At 39.7% G+C, this 15,280-nt stretch overlaps 1 protein-coding gene across 6 annotated transcripts in view; it reads right to left on the bottom strand.

Moving 5' to 3' along the window:
- Positions 1-15,280, bottom strand: part of ERC2 (ELKS/RAB6-interacting/CAST family member 2) — a 1,001,125-nt gene that overhangs the window by 446,302 nt on the left and 539,543 nt on the right. For all 6 annotated transcript variants that reach the window (XM_044934212.2, XM_025272988.3, XM_025272991.3 and 3 more), the window contains one exon: positions 9,159-9,294. In XM_044934212.2, the coding sequence (XP_044790147.1) occupies positions 9,159-9,294 (136 nt within the window). The remainder of the gene's footprint in view (positions 1-9,158; positions 9,295-15,280) is intronic.

Below are 15,280 nucleotides of genomic sequence, written 5' to 3'. Positions count from 1 at the left end.
TCTCTACCCATCAAGGTAGAAAATTACAAGACAAAAGAAATAAAGCAACTCATAGTATTAAAAAAATCATATTAAGTTCTAATGAAAATTTGAACAAATGTGGGTTTTCCTTTTAAACCTATCTTAGGATGACTTTTTTCATCCTTCCATATGTTGGACAAGAGGGCTGAAATGGAGCTTTCCTAAATCACCCTACACCATGCCTATGGAACAGCCGTGAAAAACTAGGAACTAAATAATCGTATTTTGACAATGATGAATCTCTTAACTCTGCTGGTCAGGTTTCTTCTAATGACAGTACTTAGAAGTGTACCATAACACATGAACATAGATCACAGTCAGAGTAATAATTTTAAACTTAGAGAATTGAACTTAACTCAGTGACTTAGAGAGATGAACATATACATATGAGGCTTAAAAATTGCTGCTTACAACACACACATCCCTCTTTGGGGTGGGGGGAGGGGTGGGGAGGGTGGAATCCTAGCGAAGCTTGGGAACTTCATATGAACTATATATTTTGCTAAAAGTTACTCATTTTTGAGGTTTATGTTGTTTGCTACACTTCCTCTGTGAGCTGATTCCAATTCTAATTGGAGGAGCAAAGTAAAGGAAGTCTCATTGGAAAAAAGATATGGCTGCACAGAATTGCACAGACAGAAAAATAAAATTGTCTTTCTAGGTTTTTTATTTATTTTTTAGAATTTTACTAAAAGGACAAGAATAAATGGGAACATTCATTTGCTTTTTAAACTGATCACACTTGGGTTTAACCACTGGCAGAGAAGAAACTTTACAGTTCCCTGGGAACCTATAATTTGGAAACGGAAGCATACAAGAACAGACTTTAGTTTTCAGGCAATAAATTGAAGAGAATTCTGCAGACATACAACAGAAAAGGAACATAAAATATTGGCGTGTGTATTTCTTAGAATGTTACTTCATTAACTCAATAAGCTGCATAGGGAAAATGAAGCCAAAATCTACAAAGATGTCCACTGGGATTTCAAATTGGCATATTTACTCAGCAAGAAATAGCCAGAAGTTGTGCGTGGAGGGTTGGGTGGGAAATGCATCCCATTCTGGTAATGACGATTTAGTGGGAATCTCCGGCAAAACACCTTGTTGAAAAATGTCCATGTGGGCTCTAGTGGGACACACAGAAGCCCAAAGCCCCAAGGCCAGACATAAATATTATGCTCCATAATCTGTGTCCTGGGGAACAGTTCTAGAGAATTATACAAGAAAATCACGATCTTTCACATCTTACTTTCACAGACAATTCAACATAAACTTGAAAAATGTTTTAATTTTTCCTCCTTTTTGCCCAAAATGTTTTTTTAATGCTTTATTGGAAACTTTCATTTACTGGTGTGTTCTCTATATCTGTATTACTCATCAGCATAAAATAGTTGCAAAGGATTTGTTGCGTGATACTCCCATTGGTCACTGTCTTCTATATTTAAAAGCTCATTATCAGTCTCTCCGGGAGAAAGCTCTAATAACTGAACCTCACATAGACCAGGTACTCTGCTAGGCTCTTTCATAAACCTCATCTTATTTAACCCACCCATGGAGCCACAGAGTGTAATCCCCATTTACAGATGAAAAAAGTGAGAGCCAGAGAGCTTCTGCCTTACTCAAGGTCCTGTGCTAAAAATAGTAAGGGCCACTATTTTAATACTGGACAGTTCAACTCCATGGCTCTTTATCTCTCCCTTCCTGCCCTCTTTGCCAATTCTCAAAAAAAAAAAATTTTTTTTTTTTTTTTTAGAACTTTAATTAAGAATACTCTCTATTCCTATATATTGTGGGTATCTCCTCTGAGGAACAGTAATTCAAGCCACTCAAGGTATTTTCCAATAACAACAACAAGGAAAAAAAAAACCATAAATACACTAAACTGCCATCTCTCTTCAATGGGTCAGGCTGAGCTAGATAGTGTACATTCTTAAACTCTACTTATACCACATGAAACCAGTGGGATCAGAGCATGAGGCTGTGCAGCAGAGGCTGAAAACCAACACTCAATTCACCAGCACATGTGCTTCACTGGACCCACAGAGTGCTTTAAAAAATTGAACCGATTTTCTAAAATTCATGGATTTCACATAAGACTTTACATTTTTATGGCAATCAGAAGGTCCCTCAACCCTAACCCACTCTAATGGCAATATCTATTTAGCCAAAGTTTCGTGGTCCCAACTCCTTTCAATGAGGCATGAGTTCTGGAGTTCCCTACAGTCTCCGCCACTCTCAATTTCATGCATAGACTAAAGCTATTGCAGCTGCAATTTTTCATTATATTTATGTTATTGTTTTTCTTATAATAGAGAAATATTTTCCCAAATATTATCTCTTTTTAACAGACTGAATGACTGGTCTCAATTCTTCACCCTTCCTTATATCTATTTCTTTACAATGTTCTCTTCTTGGACAGAGGGTAGATCACCAAACCTTGACTATTAGCTTAACCATGTGCCTTGAAGTGGGGTGAAAAATCAGTGATAGTTTAAGACTAGGCCTTATGAGACAAAGCACCTTTTGGCTTTCTGTCTTGTGTCTCTGCTACTGTCATAGAAAGTTTACCTTGGTTACTGATGCCCCTTCAGCCTGAGCATCAGAACAAACTCATGTGGAAGAGAGCTGTCCAGCCACCCACAGACCTGAGTGAGCAATAGACGTACCCACCCTAGTTCACTCTGGAGCAGCTGAGCTACTTTGTCTACCTAAAAATCTGTGAGAATAACTATTGGTGCTTTAAAGTCATTGAGTTTGGGGGTGATTTGCTACACAGCATTATTGTAGCACTTGCTAACTGATACATCTCTACCAAAAAAAAAAAAAAAGCTGAAAGAACCAGACATCATAAATTTTCTTACATGCAAACCTGTTTCTTATTTACATTAATAGTCTAGACCCTGAAGGCACTTGAGCCTGCAATTCCTGCCATAAAACTATAAACTTAGGAACTAAAGAAGGGTGAGTTTGTAAAATCTTTCTTAATATGACTGCATTTCTAGGTTTAACTGAAATGGTCCAGTTTTTGCTTCTCTACTAGTTTGGATAATAAATAACATGGTCCCTTTATCTACATTAAAATTTGTCTCCGATTTTCATACCAACTGGATGAATCTCTTCGATCTCTCTTTGGAGTCTGATCCAACAGCTATTACTGTTGCAGGCAGCACTTTTATCTAAGATTTTCCTGGATATAATACCTATTTGGTTCATCAAAATCATGAAGTAAGGGTGTTGAAACATTACAAAATGCTGGTGTAGAATAAGTCAAGTTTCAGTTCAGTTCAGTCGCTCAGTCGTGTCTGACTCTTTGCAACCCCATGAATTGCAGCACGCCAGGCCTCCCTGTCCATCACCAACTCCCAGAGTTCACTCAGACTCACGTCCATCGAGTCGGTGATGCCATCCAGCCATCTCATCCTCTGACGTCCCCTTCTCCTCCTGCCCGCAATCCCTCCCAGCATCAGAGTCTTTTCCAATGAGTCAGCTCTTCGCATGAGGTGGCCAAAGTACTGGAGTTGCAGCTTTAGCATCATTCCTTCCAAAGAACACCCAGGGCTGATCTCCTTCAGAATGGACTGGTTGGATCTCCTTGCAGTCCAAGGGACTCTCAAGAGTCTTCTCCAACACCACAGTTCAAAAGCATCAATTCTTCGGCCCTCAGCTTTCTTCACAGTCCAACACTCACATCCATACATGACCACTGGAAAAACCATAGCCTTGACTAGACGGACCTTTGTTGGCAAAGTAATGTCTCTGCTTTTCAATATGCTGTCTAGGTTGGTCATAACTTTCCTTCCAAGGAGTAAGCGTCTTTTAATTTCATGGCTGCAGTCACCATCTGCAGTGATTTTGGAGCCCCCAAAAATAAAGTCTGACACTGTTTCCACTGTTTCCCCATCTATTTGCCATGAAGTGATGGGACCGGATGCCATGATCTTCGTTTTCTGGATGTTGAGCTTTAAGCCAACTTTTTCACTCTCCATTTTCACTTTCATCAAGAGGCTTTTTAGTTCCTCCTCACTTTCTGTCATAAGGGTGGTGTCATCTGCCTATCTGAGGTTATTGATATTTCTCCCAGAAATCTTGATTTCAGCTTGTGCTTCTTCCAGCCCAGTGTTTCTCATGATGTACTCTGCATAGGAGTTAAATAAGCAAGGTGACAATATACAGCCTTGATGTACTCCTTTTCTGATTTGGAACCAGTCTGTTGTTCCATGTCCAGTTCTTTTTTTTTTTCTGTCCTATTGCCATTTATTCTTCCAAATAACACCCTAAAAATTCTGGCGCTTATGGGCAAAATAGATACAGAGGCAGATCACAGAAAACACCCGCAACTTGATAACCATTAACAAAAGTAGTAACAACAGAAAAGTAACAGAAAAACACTAGTATCATTTTTAAAATGTTACATCTTCAGAAAAGATATGTGTAGTATACAATCAGTTCAGTTCAGTCCCTCAGTGGTGTCCAACTCTTTGTGACCCCATGAACCGCAGCATGCCAGGCCTCCCAGTCCATCACCAACTCCCAGAGTCCACCCAAACCCATGTCCATTGAGTTGGTGATGCCATCCAACCATCTCATCCTCTGTTGTCCCCTTCTCCTCCTGCCCTCAATCTTCCCCAGCATCAGGGTCTTTTCCAATGAGTCAGCTCTTCACATGAGGTGGCCAAAGTATTGGAGTTTCAGCCTCAACATCAGTCCTTCCAATGAATACCCACCATGTCCAGTTCTAATTGTTGCTTCTTGACCTGCATACAGGTTTCTCAAGAGGCAGGTCAGGTGGTCTGATATTCCCATCTCTTTCAGAATTTTCCACAGTTTATTATGATCCACACAGTCAAAGGCTTTGGCATAGTCAATAAAGCAGAAATAGATATTTTTCTGGAACTCTCTTGCTTTTTCCATGATCCAGCAGATGTTGGCAATTTGATCTCTGGTTCTTCTGCCTTTCCTAAAACCAGCTTGAAAATCTGGAAGTTCACGGTTCACATATTGCTGAAGCCTGGTTTGGAGAATTTTGAGCATGACTTTACTAGCGTGTGAGATGAGTGCAATCGTGTGGTAGTTTGAGCATTCTTTGGCATTGCCTTTCTTTGGATTGGAATGAAAACGGACCTTTTCCAGTCCTGTGGCCACTGCTGAGTTTTCCAAATTTGGTGGCATATTGAGTGTAGCACTTTCACAGCATCATCTTTCAGGAGTTGAAATAGCTCAGCTGGAATTCCATCACCTCCATTAGCTTTGTTCATAGTGATGCTTTCTAAGGCCCACTTGACTTCACATTCCAGAATGTCTGGCTCTAGGTCAGTGATCACACCATCGTGATTATCTGGGTCATGAAGATCTTTTTTGTACAGTTCTTCTGTGTATTCTTGCTACCTCTTCTTAATATCTTCTGCTTCTGTTAGGTCCATACCATTTCTGTCCTTTATTGAGCCCATCTTTGCATGAAATGTTCCCTTGGTATCTCTAATTTTCTTGAAGAGATATCTAGTCTTTCCCATTCTGCTGTTTTCCTCTATTTCTTTGCTTTGATCACTGAGGAAGGCTTTCTTTTCTCTCCTTGTTATTCTCTGGAACTCTGCATTCAGATGCTTATATCTTTCCTTTTCTCCTTTGCTTTTCACTTCTCTTCTTTTCACAGCCATTTGTAAGGCCTCCCCAGACAGCCATTTTGCTTTTTTGCATTTCTTTTCCATGGGGATGGTCTTGATCCCTGTCTCCTGTACAATGTCACAAACCTCCAACCATAGTTCATCAGGCACTCTGTCTATCAGATCTAGTCCCTTAAATCTATTTCTCACTTCCACTGTGTAATCATAAGGAATTTGATTTAGGTCATACCTGAATGGTCAGTCTAGTGGTTTTCCCTACTTTCTTCAATTTAAGTTTGAATTTGGCAATAAGGAGTTCATGATCTGAGCCACAGTCAAATTTAGTAGGTGCCAAACTTAATGTCTACCAACCAATCAACCAACCAGCCCTTCGAAACCAGATCTCAACTGACTGAAACTTAAAGGGATTAGCAGGCTAACTTATAAACAGGAAGTACCTAAAACAACAGTAAAACTAAAAAATCAAGTGCCCCCAGAAAGAAAAGTTCTGTCTTCAGAAGGCAGTAATTACTGCATCTGAGTACATCTGCTTCACAATCCAGGAAAGTGGGAGTTTCACTCTCTATTAACCTTAACCAGAGACATTTTCATCAAAATTAATCGTGATTACTTTTTATTGCATTTCAAATGTTCTCCTTTATTTGGGGTGGTCAGGAATGCAACTAAGCAATTCCAGACCATGCTATCTTTTATGAATATGCCTATGAGGTAGTTATCAAGGCCCTTATGAAAATATTGCTATACAAAAGTTCATGGGCCAAAACAAGACATTAATTTCCATAACTAGACATGTCCTTAGAAAAGAAAAAAATTACTATATATAGAAAAAAGCAGAGACTTTGATGCTCAACATATATCAGCAGAACTGCACAAATACCCACACATATAATACATATTCTAAAATATGCTTCTAATGCTTCATAACCTCTTATGGAAAAACTTGAATGAACTTTCTGACGAACCCAATATAAAAACAGTCAATCACTAACACTTATTTTGAGCACAACTTGTGCCAAGCACAGTTCTAAATCCTTTACATGCACTGACTCTTTAGTCCTCACTGTAACTCTGGAGTAGGTGCAATGATCATACCCATTTTACAGATGAAAAAACTGAGGCTCAGGGAAATAACCTGCTAAGAACATTCAGCTGGTAAATTTGGAAGCTTGAAACCTAGGCATTCTAGCTCCAGAGTCAGTTAAGGAAGATAATAACAACACTTAATCTCTGTGTCACCATGACCAACTGGTTTGTTATGTTTTGTGCTATGCAGCCTCTGTACATTCTCTGATAGCTCTCCTGCTTGGTGAGCCTGCCCTACTGCTCCATCCCTTCCATGTCAAACTTAGCTCCAATCCCAGTGTTCCATGAAGTATCTCTGCCACTCCACAGGTTGTTTTTTGTTTTTTGTTTTTTTTTGCCTTCCTTTCTTAATTAGAACTCTCACTACTTGAAGACAGTCAGATCTGGATTTGTGTCCCAACTCTGCCACTTACTAGCTGAATAATTTGGGGCCTCCTCCTCCTTCTCATATATCAAATGGGATAATAGTTAATCTACCCCATACTATGGCTATAATGGATCTCTGTGATTTTATCTGCCCAGCATCCCTTCTGAGCAGAACCCTCTTTTGTGTGAGGGATATCTTGTCCTCAGTCTCAGACCATGTGACTTGGGTGAGGTTAACCCTTTTTCTCTAGACTCCAGGTAACCATATAAGTTGATCATGGCCTGGCCAATTTATTCATTCTATCTGCCTTCAGATTCCTGCCACAACTCCTCAGAAAGAACTTTTCTCCTCCCCCTGGGGTGACTGCACTTGTACAATGTAGACTGAATGCTGGTAGCCGTAGTTGGCATCACTGTGGAACAGCCTTCCTGAGAATCAAGGCAACCAAGAGCAGAGCACGCCTGTGAGTAGAACGAAGACAGATTCCTGATGCTATTGTGTGAATACCTTCATATTATAAGATCTGGGGTCTATTCCTGGAATTTTCAGTTTACTGAGCCAACAGAGTCCCTTTTTTCTTCTTAGTTCAACTTGTTGTGTTCCTATGACTTGGAAATAAGAGTCCCAACAAACCCAGCTGACAGAACCAAAGACAGCACAGTACACAGCATACTGAAAAGTTAATAAATGGGATCCACTACTGCTATTGTTCCTCTCCATTTGTTTCTTGAAGGCAGGAAGACTTGAAGTCAGTTCCATGTCTACCACTTACTAGGATGCTACTTCATACCTTTTCTGAGACTCTAGTATTACCATATATAAAATCACCAACATTACTCTAAGGCATGAATAAGAATACACGTCTGACAAGGCAATATAGTTCTGCAACTTTTAGTTATGATCTCAATTTGTAGGTTCTAATATAATATCTCATATGATTCATGGGAGATTGATTTCTCAAAAAACCCCAAGACTGATTTCTCAAAAACACTGAGGAAGCCATGGATTGAAATAAACTACTAGTCCATCCAAAGATGATCCCAGGAGGGAACAAAGGACTTGATGCTACTATCATGATACCCAAATCAGGCATCAATGTAAAGGGGTTTGATTGACATCATCAGGGCACCTCCAGAATACAGAGAAAAAAGAAACTAATATTGACTATGTAACCACCTTGTGACATGTTCTATGCAAGACATTTCCTTGTATTTCCTACTCTGGAATAATTACTTATTTCTCTTTCAGTCAATTAAAAAAGAGAATTATGAGTACATACTGAAATTATCTAACTTCTTCAATCTCCAAGGAGGAAACCTAATATATAACTAGAGAAAGACACTAATTAATAAGCAGAATTTAACATGAACTCCGGCCAACTCGAACTTGAACTGCTCTGTTTAAAGGCACACTGGAATAAATAAAGGAACTTCAAAGCAAATACCCTGTTTTAGCTTGAATGTTTTATTGAGCACATGGGGAGAGCTCTTTCGCCAAAAATAGGGATGGCTAATGAGGAAAAATTGGTGTTTTCAGTCGGCCAGTTGGTTTCTGAGATAGGGCCATCCATTCAGAGATAACTATATTCCACAGAAAAGACAGAATAATGATCAGAGCCTTGGAGTTTTGAACAAAACAAAACCAGTTCTGTAAAATGTCTGAAATCAGTTTGATGCATCCTCTTCCAAATACCTTCTGTGATAACACCCATACATTTCACTCCTGACACCAAAACAAGTTCAATATAATTCTAAAAGGAAGACGTTTCTGTTTCAAGCTTCTTGCCAACTCTATAACCGCAGCCCTTACCTTTTAAGGTGAGGCACAGGAACCAAGAGACTGTGTGCAGATTGAGCAAGTTCCACCATAACCTGCCTTTCTTGGGCACTATTTTGCTCCGTACTCAGAAAGACCTACTGGGTTCCCTGGGCGTACATGGTTAGTGCAGGACTTAGAGCAAAGGTACGTCCACCATTTCCATGCATGCTTTCCTACAGCAAGGAGTATATTTTGGAGGGAATTGATCTCCAATTATTTAAGGGTTAAGAGGAGAAGGCTAGACTCACCTGCAAATGCTGAGAGTTGTCAGCCATGCTATCCTCTCGCCTGCGGACTTCTTCCAGTAACTGGGCATTCTTCTTTTTCTCCAACTGTTGATTGTGCTTCAGGTTGGCCACCTTCTTGTTCTGATCCTTCATATGCCTGAGAAAAGTCAGCACAGCTTGGTTAAATTCAGCCATTGGAAGATAATGTGTTATCGTAATAGAAGTGCCCAGTATAGAATATTTTGATATGTGTTCAGGAAAATTTAGGACTTCAAAACATTCCATTCATTCAACCACAAATATGTCTGGAGCACCCACTTAACACCAGGTGCCAGAATGGCAGTGAGGCTGCTGTGGTGAACGGGACAGGTATAGTCTTCACCCTCCTCATGGAGCTAGAAGTCCTGGGAGGAGACAGACAAGGACCAAGAACACACAACTTGGGTTTCCATATGTTGAAGGAAATAAATAGCGTGCTGTGAGAGATGATGATGTGATTATATGTGGACAAGCAGTACGGTGGGGGAATGACTTCAGTCACTGTGTTCAGGGAAACCTCCTAAGGAAACAAGACTATGGGTGAGACTCAAAGGATCCCACCCAGGAGACACTAGTGGAGGAGCCCCTTAGGTAGAAAGAACAGCAGGTGTTATTCCCAAGGCAGGAAAGAACCCAGTTACTTCTATCAACTGGAAGGGTACAGTGAAGCTAGTCCAGGCAAGGTGGGGGGACAGGGAGTAGGAAGGTACAGGGTTGGGGAAGAAGTGAGATAGGAAATGGAACTGCAAAGGTAGGTGGGACTCAGGCCACACAGAGGGCCCTGTGGTCTGTGATGGGGGCATTTACCTTCTTCTAAGTGGTTGCTGTTCTAATTACTATTATTCTTTTGGATCATGTTCCTATTTTGAAATCATAATCTATTACTTTGATTTTAAAATAATAATTACAAGGCTCCAATAAAATACACTGTCATCACGTAGCTCAAGCAGAGTAACACTTTGGCTAATCACCATGTTAAATAAAGCCTGAGTGGTTGGAATAAAAGTTCTTAATGAATCTATAGGATTTCAAAGTGAAAAATCATAAAGCGATCAAGTGAATAAAAGACTAAGGATAGAAGACAGTTTTCTTAAAAAAAAAGGTGTGTATGTTGGAGGGAGTTACAGACTTCATGTGGACTATTTCACCAGCAGTGTTTAGCAAAACATTCCACAGATTTAGGCAACCATGTCGACAGCAGCTCCCATAAATCTAATCCAACACATGAGGAGACAGGAGGGCAGTACAGAGCGCTCAGGAGCAGTGATTCCAGAAGAGGAGAGCCCTGGAGCAGAGTCACCTGGGGGTCCCCAGTAATCCTTCTGTGACCTCTCCCCAGCACTGCTGAGTCAGCCACTGTTACTGAGCCCTGACTCCCAACAGAAGGGTATTGAGAACCACTGCTCTTGCAAACTTATGGATGAGATGAGAATTAGATGATAAACAGCAAACATGTCCAGATGAAACAATAACCAGGTGGTAGCCCACTCAACAAGAAACCCTTATTTCTAGTCCTTATGAAATTATATACTCCCCTACACCCTCCAATGCCAAGAAAATGAAGTTCAAGAGAATTGTTTATTAAGCTGAGAAATCTATGAGAAATCTTGCTAGTAAAAATATTCTGAACACTTTGGCTCTTTACAAATATTTACAGAACCAACTGAAGCAGTGATTTAAATACTCCTGGTGGCACATATTAAGGGGATAAAAGGTGAGGTGGAATAACCATCCTGTTACTCATTATTTGGACTGGATAATCACTGATATTTCTCATTTTTAGTGAATATAGTATTACATACCTATGAAGCTATGAACTAAGTGTACACACTAATCTACTTTTAGAAGACTGTCTTTTGGTTACTATGTAGGTGTTAAGAATGACCTCTTGCTTCCTAATTGAACAAGAATATAGAGGTTCTAAAGTTCACACTAAGCCAGGGGAAGCACATTTTCTTGTTGCATAGGAAGTAAGATCAGTAACAGAATGCGGTGGAGAGGTCCATAACACCAGTGAGACTGTTCAATTAGAGAACATCTTTATAACCAAATACTTTTTTTTATTACTTTAAAATCCACACTTATATAGAACTAATTGCTAAATATTTCCCCTGCAAGTACCAGGGTTAAATACAATAGATTATTATTACAAACATCATTTGCACTGTTAAAAAAACTCCTACATAGTTCTTGAAGCAGTTTGAACATATTAGACCTTATTTCCTGGAGTGGTTTTTCAATCCAAAAAGAAAAAAAAAAAAAATTCAAAATCCACAAATCCCTGAAAGCTTTCCTAAATTAAGAATGAGTAGCTAGGAAAAAAGAGAAACTAAAGTTTGGACTCTATGATGGAGGCCAATCATCAAATTCTCCAAGCATTCCTTCAAATACTGACTTACTTAGGACTCCAGTGATTAGAAAGGTTGGGTTTTGAATGGCACTGCTTAGGATTTGGGCTTAATAGATCAGTGCAGAGTAACCACTCCAGTGTTCTTGCCTGGAGAATCCCAGAGACGGGGAGTCTGGTGGGCTGCCATCTATGGGGTCGCACAGAGTCGGACACGACTGAAGTGACTTGGCAGCAAGGTGATAAAAATGACCATCCTGTCTCTGTACATGTGAACATCAAGAGATACATATACAGTATGCAAACTCCTTGACAGGAGTGCTATGGTTTTCAAATGTATTTCTATGGGTAGAAGTCTTTCTTAGACTGAAAGTTTCCTTGAAAGTTAAAAGTGGAAGGAAAAATTGCTCTGCCAGAGGTAGGATTGAGATAAGGAGTGGGGTGGGGTGGGAACAGGTGATCAGCACCTCATCTACTAGACACTCTCTCTTTCAGGTGCCCCTTAGGGAAGCCATAAGTTCATGAAGCACAGGTCAGAAACAGCCATTTTCAGGGTAGGAGGAGAGAGAGGGAGGCAGGTAGAGAAGTCATGAAATTAAAAAATTTGAGATCCCATGAAGAAGAGTAAATGTACCCACAGAAGCTCACTGGAATGAATTACCATAGTGATTTTTACTACCAATAAATTTGACATTTCCAAGAATATAGATTTGTAAGTGACTTATCAGTCCTTTTACCACCTGCAGGAGTAAATTCACACTGCATAAATCAGGCTAAACTCAGTACAGATCTCAACTGTCTCTAAATTTAAGAAGGTAGAGTCCCTGGGGGTGCAGATGACAAAGCCCTTGGGCAGTACTGCCTCAGAGGACAGTGTCAATGACACCCACTTTCCAAACTCCCACCCACTAGGCACCCTGGCATGCCAAGGTCCTGCCAGAAACTGACCTACTCCATGTTCTAGAAAAAAACGTGGCTTTATTGGAGTGAAATTTTTCTGCAAGGAAACATCATTAAAATACATTCAAGACACAATGTTTCTTCAAAAAAGCAGTTATTGGATCCAGTGGTGAATAGAGGTTAGTGGGAGAGTACAGTGATAGGGTCAGCTTTCCATGTTCACCTTAAATTGACCAGTTTCATAAAGCAAGTCACATCAATTTTCAAAATTAAAAAGTCAGCACTTTTAAACTTCCAATAGGTATCAAAATCAACAATGGTTACCATATTAAGAATGAATGCCTGACATTTCTCCAAAGATAGCATATAGATAGATGGCCAATAGGCAAAAGAGAAGATGTTAAAAATGCAAACCAAAACTACACCTTATACCAGTCAGAGTGGTCATCATTAAAATGTCTACAAATAACAAAGGCTGGAGAGTGTGTGGTGAAAAGGGTATCCTCTTACTCTGATAGTGGGAATGGAAATTGGTACAGTCACTATGGAAAACGTTATGAAGTTTCCTCGGAAAACTAAAATCAGAGTTGCCATTGATCCTCCAATCTCACTCCTGGGCGTATATCCGGAGAAAACTATAATTTGAAAAGACACATGCACTCTAAAGTTCACTGCCCATTTACAATAGCCAAGACCTGGAAGCAACCTAAAAATCTAAAAGTCTATACATACACACACACACCACACACATGTGCACAAACACATACACAACAGAATACTACTCAGCCATGAACAAGAATAGAATAATGTCATCTGCATCAACAGGGGTGAACCTAGAGATTATCATACTAAGTATAGTCAGTCAGACAGAAAAAGACATTTGTTATACCCTATAATATCACTTAAATGTGGAATCTAAAATATGACACAAATGAACTTATCTATCAAACAGAAACAGACTCGCAGACATAAAGAACAGACTTATGGTTGCCACGAGGAAGGTGGGAAGGGATGGACTGGCAGTTTGGGATTAGCAGATGCAAACTACTATATAGAGAACTGATAAACAACATGGTCCTTTTATATAGCACAGGGAACTATAGTCAATATCCCATGATAAACCATAATGGAAAAGAAAACATAAAAGGAATATATATGTGTGTGTGTGTGTGTGTGTATGTGTATAACTGAATAACTTTGCTATACAGCAGAAATTAATATAACATTGTGAACTAACTCTATCTCAAATAAAATACATTTTTTTAAAATGGAATGAAAGTCAGAGAGGACAGAATCCTGCTATTCTCACTAAAATAGTCCGTCAAATTAAAATAAATGTATTCTCTAACTTGCTGTTGAGAGAGCATCATACTTTCAAAAATACTCATTTGATTGAATGAATGCTTGCATTGATGTCATTGTCATTTCTCTATGTTAATATATATCTAATTGATACAATAATAATGTTTGAATTTAGAAACTATGTGAAATACTTTCAAAAACCTTACACCTTCTCGGACACTCAAAGTAAATACTACTTTCACCAGGTGTGAGATCTCATTTATTTAAACTTTTAGGATTTTTAGTTCTCCTACCTTTAATACCGAATTTTTTCCCACTTATCAGACTGTTAGGGCTTAGCATCTCTCTTCTTTTTCATTCTTCCCAAAGGAAAGGAAACTGTTCTCTATTATGACATAGCCCAGAATATAGGCCAGGAGATGCATATGTTCTTCTAAGAGCATGTGTATTTTTGCATATAAACTAAAAGAAAGCTTCCTTCTTTTAAAATCTCCACAGAAACAATGTCTGTCATTTTTTAATCTACCTGCTCTCAAAATCTTTAAATTGATAACATTCATTGTTGGAGAGGATTCAGGAATCCAGCTCTGTCATATGTCACAAGTGTCATTAAAAAAGCATTTTTAGAAACCAGTTTGTAAGTATCCACTGAAGTGTACATACCTTTTGCCCCAGCAAACCCATTTCTAGGCAAGTGGCCTACAAAAATGCTTGCATGTGTGCACAGATACATGTGTACAACAATTTTCGTAGTTTTATAAGCATGAAAATTTGATAAATGCCTAACTGTCCATCAGATGATTTTGAACTGTGTGGTGATGGAGAAGACTCTTGAGAGTCCCTTGCACTGCAAGGAGATCCAATCAGTCCATCCTAAAGGAGATTAGTCCTGGGTGTTCATTGGAAGGACTGATGCTGAAGCTGAAACTCCAATACTTTGGCCACCTGATGCGAAGAATTGATTCATTGGAAAAGACCCTGATACTGGGAAAGATTGAAGGCATGAGTAGAAGGGGATGACAGAGTATGAGATGGTTGGACGGCATCATCGATTCAAGGGACATGAGTTTGGGTGAACTCCAGGAGTTGGTGATGGACAGGGAGGCCTGACATGCTACAGTCCATGGGGTCGCAAAGAGTCTGGCATGACTGACTGACTGAACTGAACTGTCCATCAGAAGGAAACTAGCTGAAGAAATCAAGGACATTCATATTATAGAATCCTAAGCTAGCTAAATACATTCAGGCAAAACTGAAGTGTGGACGTGGAAAAAATTTTCAAGACATTAGATCAGATCAGTCACTCAGTCGTGTCCGACTCTTTGCGACCCCATGAATGGCAGCACACCAGGCCTCCCTGTCCATCACCAACTCCCGGAGTTCACTCAGACTCACGTCCATTGAGTCAGTGATGCCATCCAGCCATCTCATCCTCTGTCGTCCCCTTCTCCTCCTGCCCCCAATCCCTCCCAGCATCAGAGTCTTTTCCAACGAGTCAACTCTTCGCATGAGGTGGCCAAAGTACTGGAGTTGCAGCTTTAGCATCATTCCTTCC

The sequence above is a fragment of the Bubalus bubalis genome, chromosome 21, assembly GCF_019923935.1.
Source record: "Bubalus bubalis isolate 160015118507 breed Murrah chromosome 21, NDDB_SH_1, whole genome shotgun sequence".
NCBI lineage: Eukaryota > Metazoa > Chordata > Mammalia > Artiodactyla > Bovidae > Bubalus > Bubalus bubalis.
The sequence above is the reverse complement of the archived record's forward strand: the minus strand, read 5'-3'. Positions and strand labels throughout refer to the sequence as shown.